Genomic DNA, 20568 nt, shown 5'->3' on the forward strand with positions numbered 1-20568 from the left:
GCAGGGCCTCCCCCCCTCCCCGGTTTCAGGTTCTTAAGAAGCTGGTGTCACTAACAACAGCACCACAAATCCCTATCAACACCTCATATAATGACCTGTCAGACACACCAGTGGGTTGGTCTAGCTGGAATAGGGCCACCCACCTAGGGGTCAGGCAGACTGGTGGGAGGGAAGTCAGTTGAGTAGTGGAGAGGAGAGGAGAGGAGTAGAGCCCTTGAGGATATAGGGGCTGGGGAGAGTGTGCTCCCGGGGAGCTAGACCATGCAATCCATCTGCAGTCGCAGACAGTGGTTCGGGACCAGAGGAGTCAGGGACCGGTGGTAGTGACATTGAAAAGGGTGCGACGGACATAGTCTAGGAGGACTGTCGGCACCGGATAACCCAAAAGAAACTGACTGGTACCGAGCAGGACGGGGTACAGGACCCTAAGTCAGGAGCCGATTCAACCGCCTGGCAATTAACCTGCAGAGAAAGGAGACCTTCAGGGATCTTTCCACAGAGCTCAGAGATTGGGGGCATCAGCACAATGCGGGGGACAGGGTTTTCCAGCTACAAGCAGCCCACTAAAGTCCCAAGTGCCTGCTCCCAAGAGCACAACTACACTTTACAGGGTAGCGGGGCCCTAACCGCTTCAAGCCGAGGGGCCACAGACAGACACTAAAATTGTGCAAGGAGGTGGGCTCCGGGACCATCAAGTGACACTGGTGGGAGCGGACACCTGGACGGGGCTTCCCTGTAGCAACTGTGACATACAGAGAACTTGGTTTATCTGCCGTGTATGTGTCTACTTTAAAATCTTCATCCTGCACCATGACTACCCACAGTGAGTACCTCGCTCCCCCCTACACCCTGCGCTCCCAACTAATCACCACCAACAACCCCCTGAGCCCGGGGCCACCCCTATCTGTGGAGGGACTAACATCAGGCTGCTTCACTCCATATGCCCCGGTACTCCCTACAGCAGCGGCGGTACTCCTATTACCGCAATCCACAGGTGGTGTCACGAACGTATCTCCTGTAAATAACCCCCTATCACGGATCCAAGTGTTCGCCAAGCCGGGTATGGGCCTCTCGAGCCACCACGATCCCGGATCCGAGCAACCCAACCAACACCGGGGCGTACACTCTATGTTGCTCAATTGCAGAGATATTCACATTTGTTGTTTTTGGAGGGCAATATGTGAAATCTCTGCTTTCAGGGGGTTGTGCGATTTCACCCCTCCCTTCCCGATGCTGCCAATCACACTTTGGCAGCTGGACTAAAGTGTCCATTAGTCTCAGACACTTCTGAGCTGTGACTGGTAGTTTCTGAAAGGAATGGGTAAAAGCAAACACCTCCAGAAAAGACTGAAGAAATGCCCAGTTGCACTACAAGCAGAGATTTCACATACTGCGCTCCAGAATAAACAAATGTGAATATCTTTACACTGGAGCAACGCAGAGCAAAACGGAAAAGAGCAGCAGAATCAGGGGAGCTCAGAGATTTATACAAGATATTAAAGGGAACCTGTCACCAGATTTATCCCTTATCAACTGCGGTCATCATGGTAACTTTCCACGCACGAGTCCAGAGATTTGTTTCATCAGATACCAAAACGAAAGGTAGACGAAAGTGAAATGGGAAAAGAAACTGAAACCTATCATAGACCCTTATTCTCTAAATATCCTCATATTTATCTTTCTCTATCATAGGTTACATCTACTTCTTCAATGGACCCCTTCAATTTGAATACAGCATCTGGAGTAAGAAAGTGACCCGATTATTGAAGACCAACTCCATCCTGTGGTGCTAATTCTGGACACATCACGGTCATCCATCATGGCAGACTGCTGAGAAGACAACTGTAATAACTTCTGCCCGGATCCTGTGCTTTACTCCTATCATATTGGCACATTTGTATCATCAGTTTGTACAGTTACAGTTGTCGGACCTCTTACATGTGTAGAATAATAAAAGTAGTAATAATAATCTGTACTTCCGGCTCTGTCGGACACCTCTGCTGTTGGTGATTGGCTGCAGGGGTCACAAGTCCATTGGGATGGGGCAGGAAGTACAGAAACTGGCAGTGGATAACTTTGTATTGGGGCCTTTGAGCTTTAAGTTACAGCATTGCTAGCAGGAGAAGTAGGACGCTTCTTGCCAGGAATGACAGGGGATTGGCTTTAGTTCAAATCTTAAGTATCTGGACAATCCCTTTAAGACACTACAGGATTTTTGCTGTCTAGGATCTGTGATATTGGCATAGATGCTGCTTCTTATTTATGATTTTATAATTTGCAGGAATCCAATTTTACGGTACTTATTTTAGTAGGAATTATTGACTGAAGTGATTCGTGCAGTGATTTTTTTGTTCCATGACCTTGGCCATATGGAGTAAACTCTGCAATTTAAAGTGTAGGTTTAGGTGTTTTACCCCAAAATATTCTAATATACTTTATCTGACTGTAATGTTATGGAAATATAAATAATATGGCATAAAGATGCAAAAAAAAAGCCACTTAGACTACTGCCAAGTTCACTCGTCCATTTGCCCATTGTTTGCCTTGGCTGGAAGGCCCCTATAATAGCTTATATAGCAAAAACCTGCTGACAGATTCCCTTTAAAGGGATAAATATCCAATCTTCTGCACTTTTTAAGTTCATAAACAAAAAAGCAGAGCTCCTATTACTATGAAGATATATAAAGGAATATTCAGCATAGAATATTGGACCGCAGGGGTGGAGAATTTACTTTAAAAGGGACCTGTCACTTGCGCAAAACATTTAGTTAAATAACATGTCAAAATCCCTGAGATCTCATGATTCTGTAGCTCTTTGCCATTTTGTTCTGCGTTGTTCAATTGCAGAGATATTCAAATTTGTTGTTTTTGGAGGAGAATATGTGAAATCTCTGCTTTCAGTGGGTGTACGCTTTCTCGACTCCCTCCCAATCACAGCTTGGCAGCTGATGTTGAAGTCTATCAGTCTCAGACGCTGCTGAGCTGTGATTTGGAGCATCAGGGAGGGATGAAAGTGCACCACACAGAAAAAATTCTGAAGAAACGCCCAGTTGCACTACAAGCAGAGATTTCACATACTGCGCTCCAATAGCAACAAATGTCAATATCTTTGCAATGGAGCGACACAGCTCAAAACGGAAAAGCGCGGCTGAATCAGGAGAGCTCCGGGATTTTTACAAGATATTAAACTATATTTTTTTTAGAACAGTGACAGGTCCTCTTCAAGAGCAATGTAGACCCCAAAAGCAAAGCAACTATACAGAGCTTCTCAGAACTTATGTATATTGTCCTGTACATATTAATATACGTTCACGCTCCCTCTATAGTAACCTAAGAAGTAATAGGGCAGTGCCCACGCTTCCTGCTGGCAGAGAACAAGCCATGACCAAAAGATTTTATGATTATTATCATGGATTACTGTTTTATTTTGTATGATATATTTTTTTAGGTATTTATTATATCTTGTTTTGAGCACTATAAGGTCTCTTGTTAGGTCTATTATTTTCATATTTATGCCGCATTTTTACTGTAGAAGGATTTTTGTTAGAGGTGGCTGTTATCGGCATCAATTATAAGAAAGCATATGGTCTGGAAGTTGTTATATGTGATCTGTGGCCATCGTGGTGATGCATAAGGCCTTTTCTATACCTCCATATGAAAGTACCACCCTAAGGGCTCGATCAGACGTATAAATGGGTGAGAATGTGGTCTGTATACAGAACTGATAGCATACAGACAGCGCACTCACCAATACAAATCATTGTCGTAGTTCACATTAACGTTTTTATACCTGGACCATTGCACATTAGGACACCGGTTCATAGTCACTACATTCACTACTAATGGTTGCCATTTATAGCAGATACATTTTACAATTAAAAGGGTTGTTCACTAGAGTTGAGCGAGTAGCGAACTATTAATACTCGCTATTCTCATAACGAGTACTGTCTACTACTCACGTATTCGTTCTGAATAGCGTGTACAATGCAAGTCAATGGGGAATACTCGCAATGTGACGAGTAACCGGAATTCCACACTATTCACTAATCGAATGAATAGCGCGGAATTCGGATTTCTTGTTACTTTGCAAAATTTTCCCCATTGACTTGCATTGCACATGCTATTCGGAACGAATACACGAGTATTAGACAGCGCTCGTTATGAGTATCGCGAGTACGAATAATTAGGTACTCACTCAACTCTGTTCTTCACTACTGGAGAATCCCTTATTAATGGATCCATAGAGGTAAAAAAAAGTAATACTCAACTCTAGGACCAGTGCTGACCTGCAGTGATCAGAGTTACGACCTCCATCAGTCCCCTGACATCAACATCCACTGGGGTCTCGTGAGTGCTGATCAGAAGGGAAAAAAGTGATCCAGCTCAGCTGTGGCAAGGTCCGGCATGCAGGGATAACACTCTGGTAGTGCAGGGATCCAATAGAAGAAAAAAGATAATCCAGCTTCCGGAATAATATAAAATCTTGTGCAAGCTTTATTTTAAAGGACGTAAAAAATATTTATCATTACAAGAACAAAATAGGGAGCCCATGTGCAGCAACACGTTTCGAATGCTACCTGTGTTCTTTGTCAAGCCTTAAAAGATAAATATTTTTTATGTCCTTTAAACTAAAACTTGCACAAGATTTTATATTATTCCGGAAGCTGGATTATCTTTTTTCTTCACGTGAGTGCTGCAGCCAATCAATATCCACTGTTTGGCTGCAGCGTTCACATTTCCTCCAAGTGGAAGGACCCAATAATAAAGGGCAGCATTGGACAACCTTTTAAAAGCCAGATTTAACTAAAAGACATTTTATGTCACAAAATAAAAAATTAGTTTTTGATTATCCAATGGGGCAGATTTACTAATGGCGCCTAGTACTTAGTGCAAAATTTGGTGGCAAGTTGTTAAGTATTTTTCGTCAGATTCTTGGCATTAAAAAAAATGCAAATTTGTAAAAAAAGTGCAACTTTTTGATTTCGAACACCACTTTTGCCACATTTGGAAAGTCAGTGTACAAATGGGAGTGGTTATCCATGAGCATGAGCTACTTAAAAAAGTAACTAGTGATAAAACTATTTATCAAGCGTCATGTGACACTTTGATAAATTTTGTGCAAATAACGGTAACACAGCCACCAGCAAAACTAACTTTAAAAAGTCCCATGATAAATATGGGCATTTTGAAAATACACAAAACGTATCACACTTTCTCATGCTGGATAATAAATTTGGGAGATCTTTAGACACATTTGCCGGACTTATGACTTGACTTTTGCACCATATTTTAACACCGAAATTTTGGCTTATTATTATATTTTATCCAATTGATTTTCACCTTTTCCAAAGAGTGGTCTAAAATTAAAATTTTTCAAAATTTTTGACATTTTTCGCACTCACAATCGTAAATCTGTCCCAATATTCTATCAGATTTTATCATAAAACTTAACATTTATTGGCCCCAAATATAATAGTGATTGGTTTATGATACAAAGTTTTTTGATATTTTTCATTTTTTGTGTTACAAAATATTTTTTTAATCAAATTGTATTTTATTAAAGAAAAAAAAAAAGCCTCATGAACGAATGTCAACTCAACACCCTTGAAATTGCTCCAGAAAATGATGTAATTCTCCTAGAAAATTATGCAATTACACATTTTGTTATACACATGTTTATTCCCTATGTGTGTATTGGAAAAACGAACAAAAGATTAAAAAAAAAAGCAAATTGTACATAATATTACACACAACCCCAAAAATTGGCCGGACAAAATTGTTGGCCCCCTCAACTTAATATTTGGTTGAACATCCTTTGGAATAAATAACTGCAATCAGTCACTTCCTATAACCGTCCACAAGCTTCTTACTCCTCTCACCTGGAATTTTGGACTCTTCTTTATAAACTGCTCCCGGTCTCTCATATCTGAAGGCGTCTTCTCCCAACAGCAATTTTAAGATCTCTCCACAGGTGTCAATAGGACTAAGATCCGGACTCATTGCTGCCACTTCAGAACTCTCTTTGTTTCCATCCATTTCATGGGACTTTTGAAGTGTGTTTGCGGTCAATGTCCTGCTGGAAGACCCATGACCTAGGATGCAAACCCAGCTTTCTAACACTGGGAAATACTTCATTTTCTGGAACAAATTCAAGGGTGCTAACACTTTCGGCCATGACTGTATATCAAAGCAGAGCCGAGGCAATGTTTTTGGGGATTGTTGAACAAATTAAAGGGATAATTCGGAAGATGCTTGTGATGACACTGATGTGGATGTTGCTTTGTCCTCAAAAAACTTTTTTTTTCTGTGGGCAGGAGATCCACTTCAATGACCTGCATGTTCGCTATATAAATGTGTTTGTATTGTTGCAACTAAAAAAAATAAAGACAGCATGTTTTTGATATTTTCTCGTAAATTCTTGAGGTGAACACCACAAATATATTTATATATATAAAAAAAATGCTTATATCACATTACAGAACCTTAGTGTTCTTTGCCAAGGTCTAATGAAAACACAGCACAGAAATATGACTCTTTGGTTGGCAGAAAGCCTGGCGTGTCCTTCCTTAACCCAAGGAGGGGAAAGCTGACAAGGCAAAACACTGATTCATGAGTAGGAATTACTCAGCGTCTGCCGCAGCGTGCAGGATCCATGAGTCATGAGATGAAAGAATAAACTATTGTCTGATCTCCAGTAGCCAGCACCTTGCAGCTGTATAACATCCGGCCCCTCGCCCACTAGTGTCCAACGTCCGGCCCCATTACATCCGGTATATAACATGTGTCCCCTCCTCTTCCTCCAGTATCCAACATCTGGCCCCTCGCCCCCAGTGTATAACATACGGCCCCTAACTCCCTGTGTATAACATTCGGCCCCTCGCTCTCCAGTGTTCAACATCCGGCCCCTCGCCCACTAGTTTCCAAGATCTGGCCCCATTACATCCGGTATATAACATGTGTCCCCTCCTCTTCCTCCAGTATCCAACATCTGGCCCCTCGCCCCCAGTGTATAACATACGGCCCCTCACTCCCGGTGTATAACATTCGGCCCCTCGCTCTCCAGTGTTCAACATCCGGCCCCTCGCCCACTAGTGTCCAAGATCTGGCCCCATTACATCCGGTATATAACATCTGTCCCCTCCTCTTCCTCCAGTATCCAACATCTGGCCCCTCGCCCCCAGTGTATAACATACGGCCCCTCACTCCCGGTGTATAACATTCGGCCCCTCGCTCTCCAGTGTCCAACATCTGGCCTCTCACCCACAGTATATAACTTTCGGCTCATCGCTCTGGTGTATAACATCTGGCCCCTCGCCCCTGGTGTATAACATCTAGCCCCTTGCCCCTGGTGTATAACATCTGGCCCCTCGCCCCCGATGTAAAACATCTGGCTCCTCGCTCTCCAGTGTCCAACATCTAGCCCCTCACCCCCAGTGTATAACGTTTGGCTCCTCACTCCGGTATATAACATCTGGCCCCTCGCCCCCGGTTTATAACATCTGGCTCCTCACTCTGGTGTATAACATCTGGCCCCTCACCCCTGATGTATACCTTTTGGCCCCTCACCCCATGGTGTATAACATCCGGCCACTCACTGCCCCATCTGCCTTTACTAACATATGACACAATAGCCGGTGGTGCAGATCTCACTGATACCAGCACGGTCCTGCAATAGGAGCCCCCAGTGTAAAAAGTCCATTAATGACATTTCGTCCTCCTAAATCTTCCCCCATCACCTTTGAATGATAATATTGAGAAGTGGATGGAAGTGTAACAACTCAGACACAAAGTGGAGACCACGTATTCGTTACAGAGCGGGAGGCAGAGGGCAGAAAAGTCCCCAACGCTCTGTTGACTCCATAACTGCAGAGTCCAGACCTCCTCTGGTGTTAGGAGGTGGATTTACAATCGCATAGCTCCCTGAAGACACTGATCACGTTATGTAATGTCATTGTGTCCTGCATCTTTGTGAATAATGTGCCAAGTGAATTGTAGTTTAAATAATGTGATATGTAGTAATGTAATGTCTAATGTATAGCAATATTATAGGTGGTTGACATGACACACTGTAGTGCATGGAGTAGTTAAGAGTTGGAACTAGCCCACAATAGTTCATAGGGAAAGTACGGTTTCCTGCAGGACTTCAGATAGGGTCCCGCTTGTGACTAGAGCAGACCTATGGTCTAAAAGGTTGTCAAAACCTCATGTAGTGGGTTAACTGTGCTAACAAGAGAAAGGAGACCAGAGTCAAGATAGCGCGACTCAGAGTAGTAAACGACACAGAGTGAGTGAACGCAACAAGTCTACTGACCATATTCCAAACAGGAGTGACTGAGTCTAACTGGCTTCAGGAAGACGGATGGCTGGCAGTTGGGCCCCAACAAGCTTATAGCTCCTTTGGGTAGTGGGCCGAGAGAACAAGTCCGTGAACCAAGTGAGTTTCGCGGCTGGTGATTCCCTGAGCGTCTGAAAGCATAGGGCTTGGGTCTGGCTGTAGTGGCGGATTCTCCCCGACTGGGACAGGAATCAGATGAGCCATTAATCATCTAGACGTTTTTCCTCAGCTGGAATCTGACCCAGGAAAAAATTGCTGCATGCTGCGTATATTGTACGGGACTCTCCAATGCAAGTCAATAGGCATGAGGAAAATATTGGACAGTACACGCACTGTATGTGTATAGTCTGATGATTTTTACTCAGATATCACAAGAAGTTTCCAGCCTGAACTCTCCTGGCAACCAATTAAAAAAAATAAAAGCAAAATATTAAATTAATATACAGTAGATAGATATCCTGCAGAAATATAATTTCACAACCCCCCTACATACAGCGGGGAAAATAAGTATTTAATACACTGCTGATTTTGCAAATTTTCCCATCTACAAGGAATATAGAGGACTGTAATGTTTATCATAGGTACACATCATCTGTGATAGCCAGAGAAAAAAAATCCAGAAAATCACATTGTATAATTTTTAAATAATTAATTCGCATTTTATTGCATGAAATAAGTATTTGATACAATAGAAAAAACAGAACTTAATATTTGGTAGAAACCTTTGTTTGCAGTTACAGAGGTCAGACAATTCTTGTAGTTATTGACCAGGTTTGCACACACTGCAGCAGGGATTTTTGTGACTCCTCCATACAGATCGTCTCCAGATTTTTCAGGTTTCGGGGCTGTCACTGGGCAAAACTGAGTTTCGGCTCCTTGCCAAAGATTTCCTATTGGTTCAGGTCTGGAGACTGTCTAGGCCAATCCAGGACCTTGAAATTCTTATTACCGAGCCACTCCTTAGTTGCCCTGGATGTGTGTTTCGGATCATTATCATACTGGAAGACCCAGCCATGACCCATCTTCAATGCTCTTAATGAAGGAAGAAGGTGGTTGGCCAAAATCTTGTGATACATGACCCCATTTATCTTCCCTTCAATATAGTCGTCCTGTCCCCTTTGCAGAAAAGCACCTCCATAGTATGATGTTTCCACCCCATGCCACTTGGTTGGGACAGTGTTTTTGGGGTTGTACTCGTCCTTCTTCTTCCTCCAAGCAAGGTGAATGGAGTTGATAATAAAAAGTTCTATTTTGGTCTCATCTGACCACATGACCTTCTCCCATACCTCCTCTGGATCAACCAGATGGTCATTGGCCAACGTCAAATGGGCCTGGACATGTGATGGCGTGAGCAGGAGGACCTTGCGAACCCTGCAGGATTTTAATCCATGACAGCATAATGTGTTACTAATGGTAATCTTTAAGACTGTGGTCCCAGCTCTCTCCAGGTCGTTGACCAGGTCCTGTCATGTAGTTTTGGACTGATTCCTGACCTTTCTCAGAATCATACTTATTCCACGAGGCGAGATCTTGCATGGAGCCCCAGAACGAGTAACATCATTTTGTGTTTCCTCCATTTTATAATAATTGCGCCAACAGTTTTTGCCTTCTCACCAAGCTGCTTGCCTATTGTTCTGTAGACATTCCAGCCTTGTGCAGGTCTACAATTTTGTCCCTGGTATCCTTAGGGTATGTGCGCACGTTGCTTTTTACCTGCTTTTTACCTGCTTTTTTGCTGCTTTTTCTTCTGCGCTGTTTAATGCCAAAATGGATGTGTTCTTCTATTCAAGCAAAGTCTATGGGAATTTGGGTTTCTTGTTCACACTATGTTGTTCAAAATGCTGCCTTTTTGAGGCAGAACTTTGGTCAAAAACTCAGCTTTTCAAAGAAGCAACATGTCAATTGTTTTTGCCATTTGGGTTTTGCACTGCAAAGCTGAGTTTTTGACCAAAGTTCTGCCTCAAAAAGGCAGCATTTTGAACAACATAGTGTGAACAAGAAACCCAAATTCCCATAGACTTTCCTTGAATAGAAGAACACATGCATTTTGGCATTAAACAGCGCAGAAGAAAAAGCAGCAAAAAAGCAGGTAAAAAGCAGGTAAAAAGCAGGTAAAAAGCAACGTGCGCACATACCCTTAGACAGCTCTTTGGTCTTGGCCATGGTGGAGAGGTTGGAGTGTGATTGATTGAGTGTGTAGACAGGTGTCTATTATACAGGTAACAAGTTCAAACAATTGCAATTAATACAGGTAATGAGTGCAGAGTAGGAGCTTCTTAAAGAAAAAAAAACAGCTCTGTGAGAGCCAGAATTCTTGCTGGTTGGTCGGTGGTCAAATACTTATTTCATGCAATAAAATTCAAATGAATTATTTAAAAATCATACAATGTGATTTTCTGGATTTTTTATTCTGTCTGTCACAGCTAATGTGTAACTATGATAAAAAAATTTTTTACAGACTTCTCCATTCTCTGTAGGTGGGAAAACTTTGAAATTGACAGTGTATCACATAAATTTTTTTCCCACTGTATTATAAACTTGCACCCTTTAGTGCCTTTCATTTGGCACTAGAAGGTGTGTAGCCTGGTTTAACCTTAAAAATAAAAGATAATTAAAAAACAAATGGAGTCCCCCGTATTTTTTGATAATGAGCAAATGTAAAGCAGACAGCTGGGAGATGACAATATCAGACTGGGAAGAACCATGGTAATTGGGCCCTTCGCAACCTAATAATAGCAGCCTGCAGCCACCCCAGAGGTGGCGCATCACATAAGATATGGCAATTCTGTCATTTTGCTTTGCTCCACTGATTGCCCTGATGCGGTGGCAATTGTGCTAATGGATTTTGTGGTTGATGTCAGCTGTCTAGTGTTTTGCATGACATACACATGACTCTCACTAAAATTAATTCTTACCCCAAGTGTCGGAAAGCCTAGATACACCTATGGTCTGACCTCACAAATGCTCTTCTGGATGAAGAGGCAAAAATCCCCACAGACTCCTCCAAAATCTAGTAGAAATCCTAGAAGAATGGGAGCTGTTATAGCTGCAAAGTAGGGATTAGCTTCATATTAATGTCTATGGATTTAAAATGGGAGGTCAGAAATTCTCCTGTAGGTGCTATGTACTGGGGGCACATACTTTCATACTTCTGTCTGTATAGAGAATTATCTGACATACAGTAATGGACTTAGAAAAAACTCAAAAAGTGCCAGTGTTTGTTATGCTAAAGGGCACTTTACATGCTGCGACATCGCTAGCAATGTCACTAGCGATCTCACCCGCCCCCGTCGTTTGTGCGTCAGGGGCAAATCGCTGCCCGTGGCGAACAATATCGCTAGGATGTGTCACACATACTTACCTTCCTGGCGTCGTCGCTGTGGGCGGCGAATAACCTTTTTTTTAAGGGGGAGATTCGTGCGGCGTCACAGCGATGTCACACAGCGGCCCGCCAATAAAAGCGGAGGGGCGGAGATCAGCCGCATTAACGACACGCCCACCTCGCTGCCGGAGGACGCAGGAACACTGTTGCTCGTCATTCCCGGGGTGTCACACATAGCGATGTATGCTGCCTCAGGAACAACGATCAATCTGTGTCCAGCACCAGCAACGATATTTGGGAAAGGAACGACGTGTCAACGATCAACGAATAGTGAGTATTTCTGATCGTTAGCGGTTTAGCGGTTGCTCGTAGGTGTCACACGCAACGACGTCGCTAACGAGGCCGGATGTGCGTCACAAATTCACTGACCCCAACGATATGTCGTTAGCAATGTCGTTACGTGTAACGGGGCCTTAACACATGATATATAGACTCAGAACTTACACTCACTTACAACTCAAAAACATCTCCCGGATCCGTGCTTTCCTTAACCAAGAATCAGCAAAAACATTAGTGCATGACTTCATCATCTCCCGCCTCGACTACTGCAACCACCTGCTCTCTGGCATCCCTTCCAACACTCTTGCACCCGTCCAATCTATCCTAAACTCTGCGGCCCGCTTAATCCACCTCTCCCCTCGCTACTCCCCAGCCTCGCCACTCTGCCAATCCCTTCACTGGCTTCCCATCACCCAACGACTCCAGTTCAAAACACTAACCATGACATACAAAGCCATGCACAACCTGTCTCCTCCCTACATCTGTGACCTAGTCTCCCGGTACCTACCTGCACGCAACCTCAGATCCTCACAAGATCTCCTTCTCTGCTCCTCCCTTATCTCCTCTTCCCACAATCGCGTACAAGATTTCTCCCGTGCCTCCCCCATACTCTGGAACGCTCTACCTCAGCACATCAGACTCTCCCCTACCGTGGAAAGCTTCAAGAGGAACCTCAAGACCCACCTCTTCCAACAAGCCTACAACCTACAATAGCCCTCAGTCCAGTAGACCACTGCGCAACCAGCTCTGTCCTCACCTATCGTACCATCACCCATTCCCTGTAGACTGTGAGCCCTCGCGGGCAGGGTCCTCTCTCCTCCTGTTCCAGTCTATGTACTGTTAATGATTGTTGTACGTACACCCTTTCACTTGTAAAGCGCCATGGAATAAATGGCGCTATAATAATAAATAATAATAAATAATAATAATAATATATAGATTACTATGCAATGTGTATAAAATACCATCTAAGAATATAAAAAACTTTGCCTGCAATCAGATGATGGCTATATGTTGGCAAACGTCAGCATGTAATCTTGGACGCAGACGTATTATTGATGTATAAGTAAAATATATTACCTAACGGGTATTCAGTAGTGGACCCCAAGAGCAGAGCGGCATCAGAGCAATCTTAACTTTGTACCGAAATGTTGTGAGATAACTTGACTGTAAATGATATTCTGTGTGGCCAGCAGAGGGTGATGTTGTATAATTTCATATGTTATGTACAGGATTTTTTTTCTAAATATTCAAAAATGTCTTTATTATTCAATTAAAGGGATTTTCCAGGTCTATTTTTTCCTCCTCAGACTGGCTTCAAAAATTTTTTTACAAAATTAAATTTTCCAAGCTCCCTGTTACTCCACCACATCTCCAATCCATCAAGGCCCGTTTGTTGACATCAAAACCAAATGAAATCTCTCTAAAACGCAATACTTTATTAAATTATTTAAAAAGGTAAAAAAAAAAGAAAACAGTGTAAAGTGCAAGGTGATGTGCACGCATGAACTTATGATGATGGCTCGTGAGTAAGGATGATCGAATACCTCAAATATTCGGCTTCACGAATATTTGTCGAATAGGTCGCCGCTATTCGACTATTCGCGAATATTCGATGTTCAATGTAAGTCTATGGTAAACAGACTTACATTGCGCACTGAATATTCGCATAGCGGCGACCTATTCGTCGGATATTCGAGAAGCCGAATATTTGAGGTATTCGATCATCCTTACCTGTGAGGGCTGGGTATAGATATGTAGATCAATCAACAGAAATTGCCGCAGCTACCCACCCCTGGGCATCAGCCGTGTTGCTTATGTAGACGGCAGGCGGTAATCCTCCACATACACTGGGCAGGTGGTGCTTATCCCCCAAGCAAAAAAAGTTCCTGGATAGAGTCCAACAATAGAGATAGGGCAGCACTCACCAACGTCCAGTAAAAAAGACTTTATTTATTCATGGTGCAGGTAAAAAGGCAGGAGCAGAGTTGACAGCAGGGCCCCCTCATGGACGACAGCCGTTTCGCGTGTACTCACGCTTCCTCAGAGGAAGCGTGAGTACACGCGAAACGGCTGTCGTCCATGAGGGGGCCCTGCTGTCAACTCTGCTCCTGCCTTTTTACCTGCACCATGAATAAAGTCTTTTTTACTGGACGTTGGTGAGTGCTGCCCTATCTCTATTGTTGGACTCTATCTGGGTATAGATATGTGCCGTCACAGGCTTAGTAAGGACGCTATCCCTATACTGCATCCTACCTAAAATGGAGGTCGGCACCCTAAAGTTTTTGGCGCCCCCACTCCACGATAGCTATCCCTACTACATAGGATTACCATCACCAATAATTAACACACCCATAAAGTGCTTGGTGCAATAAAATAGTGAAAAAAACGTCCGTACAGGTACCAGTAATTGAAGTCAATGAATGTAAATGTCACACTGACTGGTTATCTATATCAAATGCACATAATAGCCTAAATTAGTCCTATTTTAACAACCAACAACATGCATCAATAGGGCATCATAAGTTATAAATGTCATCTGAGGGTACTCAGCCAGTCCGGTAATTCATATGTAGTCTTAATATGGAACCACTGTTGACATCAGACCGATAGGAACCCAATCCCGATGCGTCCCCCCCCCTCTCTCCCTATTATTGCTGAGAGGGGTTCATCGGGGATATGGTTGACCAGGAACAATAAGTAACAGTGCACGATAAATAGCCTGATTGGTGTGAATAGGTGCATTCTGAACATGAGATATATTATAATACATAAAGAGACAGTTGCACTCTGAAATGCAGTCATATAGAGTGACTGCAGCGTTATGGATTTAAACTGTACAATCTCTTTAAAGCTAAATCTGATTTCTGGTAGATGTAGATCAAAATAAACAACAATAGAGACGCCAACCTAGTAATACTCATAGGAGAACTACAGCACTAATGATAGATAAACAATCACACATAAATGCAATGTTACATGTAGTATTGTAGTGGCCTGCAGAATCCACTGTTTACAATATAACTTGTAGGATAACTCCCTCAATTAAATAAAATGTTATGAAAAATTGCTCTCCTCACGTGTTTCGCTGTTTACACAGCTTCATCAGGGGAATAAAACAGGCTAATTGATAAATAATTGAAAAACTATCACACATGAATGCAATGTTACATTTAGTATTGTGGTAGTGGTCTGCAGAATCCACCACTTAGGCCTGTTTCAGACCTCAGTGATTCTGGGACGTATGTGCTTTTTTTTATATGTACCAGAATCACGGACATATGTGTACCACCCCGGGCTCGGCCGGCTGCCGAGCCGCTTGGATCCGTGCTCGTCGGTGGGTGGCTCGAGCTCTTCACGGACCCGGGGGTCACGTCGCTCTGAAAGGGGGTTGGCGCTACATGTAGGGACTTTGGTGGGGAGGTCCACGGCCAGAGCCGCGGTTGTTTGTAGGGGATCTGAGTTCGTGACGCCACCCACGGGTTGTGGTGAATGGATGGACACCACCGCTGCCATTGACTAGGCTCCCGGGGACGGTGTTGCGCAGCTTGGTGTTGACCCCCTCCGTGGGTAGTGGGGATGATGGTCCCGGGGGCCCGAGGGAGGTGCTAAGGCGGGGGAACGGATGCGTGCTTGGCTGTCGGTGCGGTGCGGCGCGGTGCGCGGCCCGAAGGCACTGTTGTACTCACTATCACAAACACGCTGGAGTCTCTGGTAAACCAAACGGGATGGTGAACGGTGCCCGCAGTCGGCTGCAGTTGTCCCCTTATCAGGTTGGTGGTTTCCACCTTTCTCCTGCACCTTTCTTATGTAGAAAACTTTGACTCCTATGCCTGAGCAACGGTAGTCCGCTCCCCGGCTTGGTATGTGCCGGGAGAGCCCTTTTTGCCCGCAGACGCTGGACCCTCGGGTCTCTATGCCTGGGCGGTGGCGTTACCCTAATGGTTGGGCTGTTGTCTTCAGTCTGGTCTTAGGTGGGATAGGTCCTAAAGTCCAGTCCTCAATCAGTTGATTTGACTCAGCCCGGTTGTTTCTGGGCCTCGTACTGGGTCTGAGTACCCCTCCTGGTGCTCCGGTTTCCAATCGGTTCCCCGGTTCGGTACCGGTGGGCCACCGCCCGTCCCCGGTCCCTACGGTTCCACCGGCTGTAATCCCAGCTCCTGCAGGCGGCCACCACCGCCTGCCTCCTTGCCGGAGGTGACTGTGCTCCAACCCAGACACCTGTGTAGACTATGGCAGACGAAGGCACAGGTCTGCCCTTGAACTTCACTCCACTTCACTATCAAGACTCAACAAGACTACTCTTTTTCCCACCTCAGGGCCTGTGAACTCCTCAGTGGGCGGAGCCAACCGCCTGGCTCTGCCCCCCTGGTGTGAACATCAAACCCAGAGGGAGGTGACAAGGGTTTTTTTGTAGTTTGGCTGCTGTCACCTTATTAAGGGGGGAAGGTGTTTGTGTAAGGGCCTACTTGTGACAACTTGGCTAGTCCAGGGCGTCACATATGCAGACCCATCATAATCAGTGGGTCTGTGCACACATCAGTGATTTTTCCCTGACCGTGTCTCCGTGCAGCGTACACGCGTGTCCGTGATTGCTGCACGGAGACAAGTCCGTTTTTTTCTGGCATCACTGATGTCCCACGGACCACACTATGCTGTGATCCGTGAAACATGGACCAGAAAATAAAAGTGCATATAAAATAAAAAACATTTTTAACTCACCTTCCCAGCGACGCTCTGTGTAGCCTGTGCTCTCTGCAGCTTCCTGGCCGGCTCATGCATATTCAAGAATGCAGCCAAAGCCAACCTGGAAGTAGCTGCAGAGAGCGGTGGGCGGATGCTGCAGAGCCGAGAAGTTCAGTACTATGGAGAATAGAAAGTGACAGATGAGTAATGTCCATGTGCAATCACGGAGTATGGATCATGTATCACGGGTTGCACATGGACAACCACCGTGTGCCGTGAATCACGGCACACGGAGGGACATAGGCGTTTTTTTACACGTCAGCAAAGAACGTCTGTGTTTTTTACTGACATGTGAAACAGGCCTTACATTGTAATTTGTAGAAGTTAAAATATTGCCCTCTTTGTGTTTTACTGTCTACACAGCTTCATCGAGGGAAGACAAGGAGCAAATTGCAAATTAAAAAAAAATAACCATGGTTTCGCCCTTTTATTCCCCTGATGAAGCCATGTACACAGTGAAACACGTGAGGAAGGTAACTTTCATTACATTATTCTACAAATTACAATATGGGTGGGAGATTCTGCAGACCACTATCACAATACTACATATAACACTGAATTTACAGTAGTTTTTCTACGAGTATTACTAGGTAAGATTCTCTATTTTTTTTATTTTAATCAGCCCCTATGAGAAATCTGGTTTAGTTTTTATATTATTTAAGATATCAATATCTTTTTTTATTCAGACCTGAATAAAAAAAAGATATTGATATAATCCACATTTGATCATTATGGCGACAGAGCGGCCTACACCCTGATTCTCTACTCTGGTATTGATTAATGCACACTATAAGCCGGTCCATATAACAGTATCCACAACCTATATTACAGTTCTTTCAATATCAGCAGGATTACCTCTTCTCCATTCACGCTCCGAGAGGATCTTAGCATCGGACATCTATAACTGTCTTGGCTTTGAGCAGTTTTTGGACTTTCTGGATCTTGCTATGTTCGGGGCCTACCTTGATTTAGAATAAATGGCAGCCTGGATTTTCCTTTTCACAGAGAGTTTCATTCTCCTTACCAGACACAATCACTATAGGATATAAATGACTGGAAGTAGGCCCACCAACTTCAGAGTTCATACACCTTTCCCACCAAACTCAGTCCTCACCTCCTGAGTCCTCAGCCACAGACCTCTCTCTCATTTTTCCTGTCAGAAAAAGATCCGGAAATTTCCTTATTGCTGCTTAACCTTCTTTTACCATATATTGCAAAGGTAGTTTTGAGAATGGCCAGCAGAGGTCAGTGTAGGGTTAGAAATGCTACAACTCTCAGGGCAAGGCTTCAGAAGGCACAGATAATGTCCAACATTATAGAAAAGCACATGGCCCATCAGGGAACATGCTAATGGTGTCTACTCTGGGTCACTACAATAGCATGCTTGTTGATCAAAAATATAAGTTGCCTTTTTATTTTAAATACAGTATATTTATACTGCATATGAAAAGGGTGGATAATGGACTTGAAGATGCAGTATGTGGGTATAAGTTTATGTTCACATAGCATTAACGTAGTGCAAAAAAATGTATGTTCTTAGTGCCAAAGTCCACAAACACAAAATGATCCCTAGTAAAACTAAGTCGCTGATCATACAGCTGCATTTAATCCCCACACATTTCCAACACCACTTTAACAAGCCATGTGTTACGATCCGGCGCCGCCATAGCCGCAAGCAGCCTGCTGCGGTTCCTGTTGCGCCCAGGCGCTGGCTGCCGTTCTTGGCCGTGCCTCGGGTCATCCAGTTGGCTGCTCCTCCCACCACGTCTAAGTGTGGAGAGGCAGCTAGTGCGCATGCGTGCACCGATTTACCCCAGCCAGAGTCTAAGTCTGGTGTTTTGCCTACTGAGCATGCTCAGCCTGATTGTGTCATTTCTGAGACTAAGTCCTCAGTTCAGGCTACTGAGCATGCTCCCACAATTAATCCTAACAGCCTCTTTGCACAGGTACTTGGACTTCGTGCTGTGTCTAAGTTCTGGGATGTTCCTACTGAGCATGCTCACGCAGATAGTCTGATTTCTGAGTCTGTTGTTCAGGCTACTGAGCATGCTCAGGCACTTAGTGCATCAGAGGCTAGGTCCGGTAAGGACCTCACTGAGCATGTCCGTGAGGTGGCAGGCCCTGATAAGGTAGAGGGTGTCAGGTGTCCTGATGACGTGGCCACTCCGGACTGGCTTGCAGAGGCCTGCCCCTATGATCTGGCACCTCACCATTGGTCGTCAGACGATGACTGGTGAAGTGACTGGTGAAGTGTTTGGGGCGTGGCTGCCATGAGGTCATCAATGACGTGGCAGTTCCGGATAGGCCACTGGTGACGTCGCTGCTAACATGGCACTCTGCTATTGGACCTTGGTGGTTCCACCCTAGGTTTGGGGTGGACCCAGGTTATAAAAGGGGCTGGAGACAACATGGAGGTGCGCAGTCTTCATTTAGAGTTCATGATGGCATAAGCTTTGTTGGAAGCGGTAGGTAGGGCTAGGCTGGTGCCTGTCACGCCAAGATTCGTGGCTCAGCACATCAGCGTCAGGCGCTGTGCTTCCTTGCTGCCGTTCCAGTTGTGCTATAGCAGTCCAGTGGCGTTAACTGGACTGCGGCTGCTGTGTCACCTCTCCGTTTGTGCCTCCTACGCACACGGACAACATAACTGTTGCCTTACTTGTCCGGTTGTGTTCTCTACGCACACGGACAGCATACCTGCTGCGTCACCTGTCCGATTCTGCCCTCTACACGCACGGACAGCGTATTCCTGAATCCCTGTGGAGTTAACAGGGTGTTCCTGGATTGGGTGTGTGAACCCTATTTCTCTCCTCGGCTTCCCAGTCAAATGCTACTGGTGTGACTACGTGGTCTGACGTGTCATTCACACACGTGGCCAGTCAAGTGGTGACCAGAAACGCTAATCGAAGGACCGCTCGGCCTGACGTGTCTTACACACGTGGCCGACAGGGTGCTGTCGCAGCGGTCTTCTCGGTCAACGCTAACTGGTTACCATCCGGCCTGACGTGTTCCCTATACACGTGGTCGGCCTGCTCCACCGAAACGCTAACTGGGTTGTCGTCCGGTTTGACGTGTCCCTACACACGTGACCGGTTCCCAGGTCTCCTGGGTTATCTCTGAGTCATCAGCTCTATAGTCTCCGCCTAACCCACTGGGTGCCAGTGTCGCGGCCAGGGAGGGCGCTGCGCTCACCATGCTCGGGTCCGGCGCTGCTGCTGCTTGGTGGCTCGAGCGGTGGGCTGGATCCGGGGACTCGAGCGGCGCTCCTCGCCCGTGAGTGAAAGGGGAGAAGTTTGGTTTGGGGATTTGGTCCGTGACGCCACCCACGGGTTGTGGTGAGGTTGGGCACCACCGCTTCTGTTGACGGGGATCCTGGGAGCGTTGTTAGGGAGCAGCTGAGATGTTTTCCCCCCTCTGTGGGTAGGGGGTTGGTGGTCCCGGGGCCCGGTTGAGGTGACGGGGAAGCAGGGCTGGGCAAGGTGCAGGGGGCGCTGGAACTGCGCAGCGCGGTGCCGGACGGCGCGGTAGTACTCACTCAGCCACAAACGGATGCAAGTCTCTGGTAAAACAAATGGCTAGATGGACGGGTCCCGCAGCCGGCTGCTGTGGTTTCTCCCGGCTGGTTGGTGGTGGCTTCCTTTCCCTGCACCTTTTGTGTGTGTTCGGTCCCGATGGCTTCCCACCGGTAACCCGCTCCCCAGCGTGTATATGGGCTGGAGGAGCCCTTTTGCCCGCAGGCTCTGGCCCTGGGAACTCTAGCTGTGGCGGTAGCTGTATTTCCCTTGTGCTGTTTGGACGGTTGCCTTCAATCGGGTCTTGGCTGTTAGGA

The 20568-nt window shown here is 45.3% G+C and overlaps 1 protein-coding gene across 1 annotated transcript in view; it reads left to right on the forward strand.

The window, feature by feature from the left end:
• The window catches only part of LOC142290681 (collagenase 3-like), a 31216-nt gene extending 29404 nt beyond the window's left edge, over positions 1–1812 (forward strand). The window contains exon 10 of the mRNA XM_075334667.1: positions 1693–1812. Coding sequence (XP_075190782.1) covers positions 1693–1793 — 101 coding nt within the window. The 3' untranslated portion in view covers positions 1794–1812. The remainder of the gene's footprint in view (positions 1–1692) is intronic.
• The last annotated feature ends 18756 nt before the right edge of the window (positions 1813–20568 follow it).

Source organism: Anomaloglossus baeobatrachus, chromosome 2, assembly GCF_048569485.1.
Source record: "Anomaloglossus baeobatrachus isolate aAnoBae1 chromosome 2, aAnoBae1.hap1, whole genome shotgun sequence".
Lineage (NCBI taxonomy): Eukaryota > Metazoa > Chordata > Amphibia > Anura > Aromobatidae > Anomaloglossus > Anomaloglossus baeobatrachus.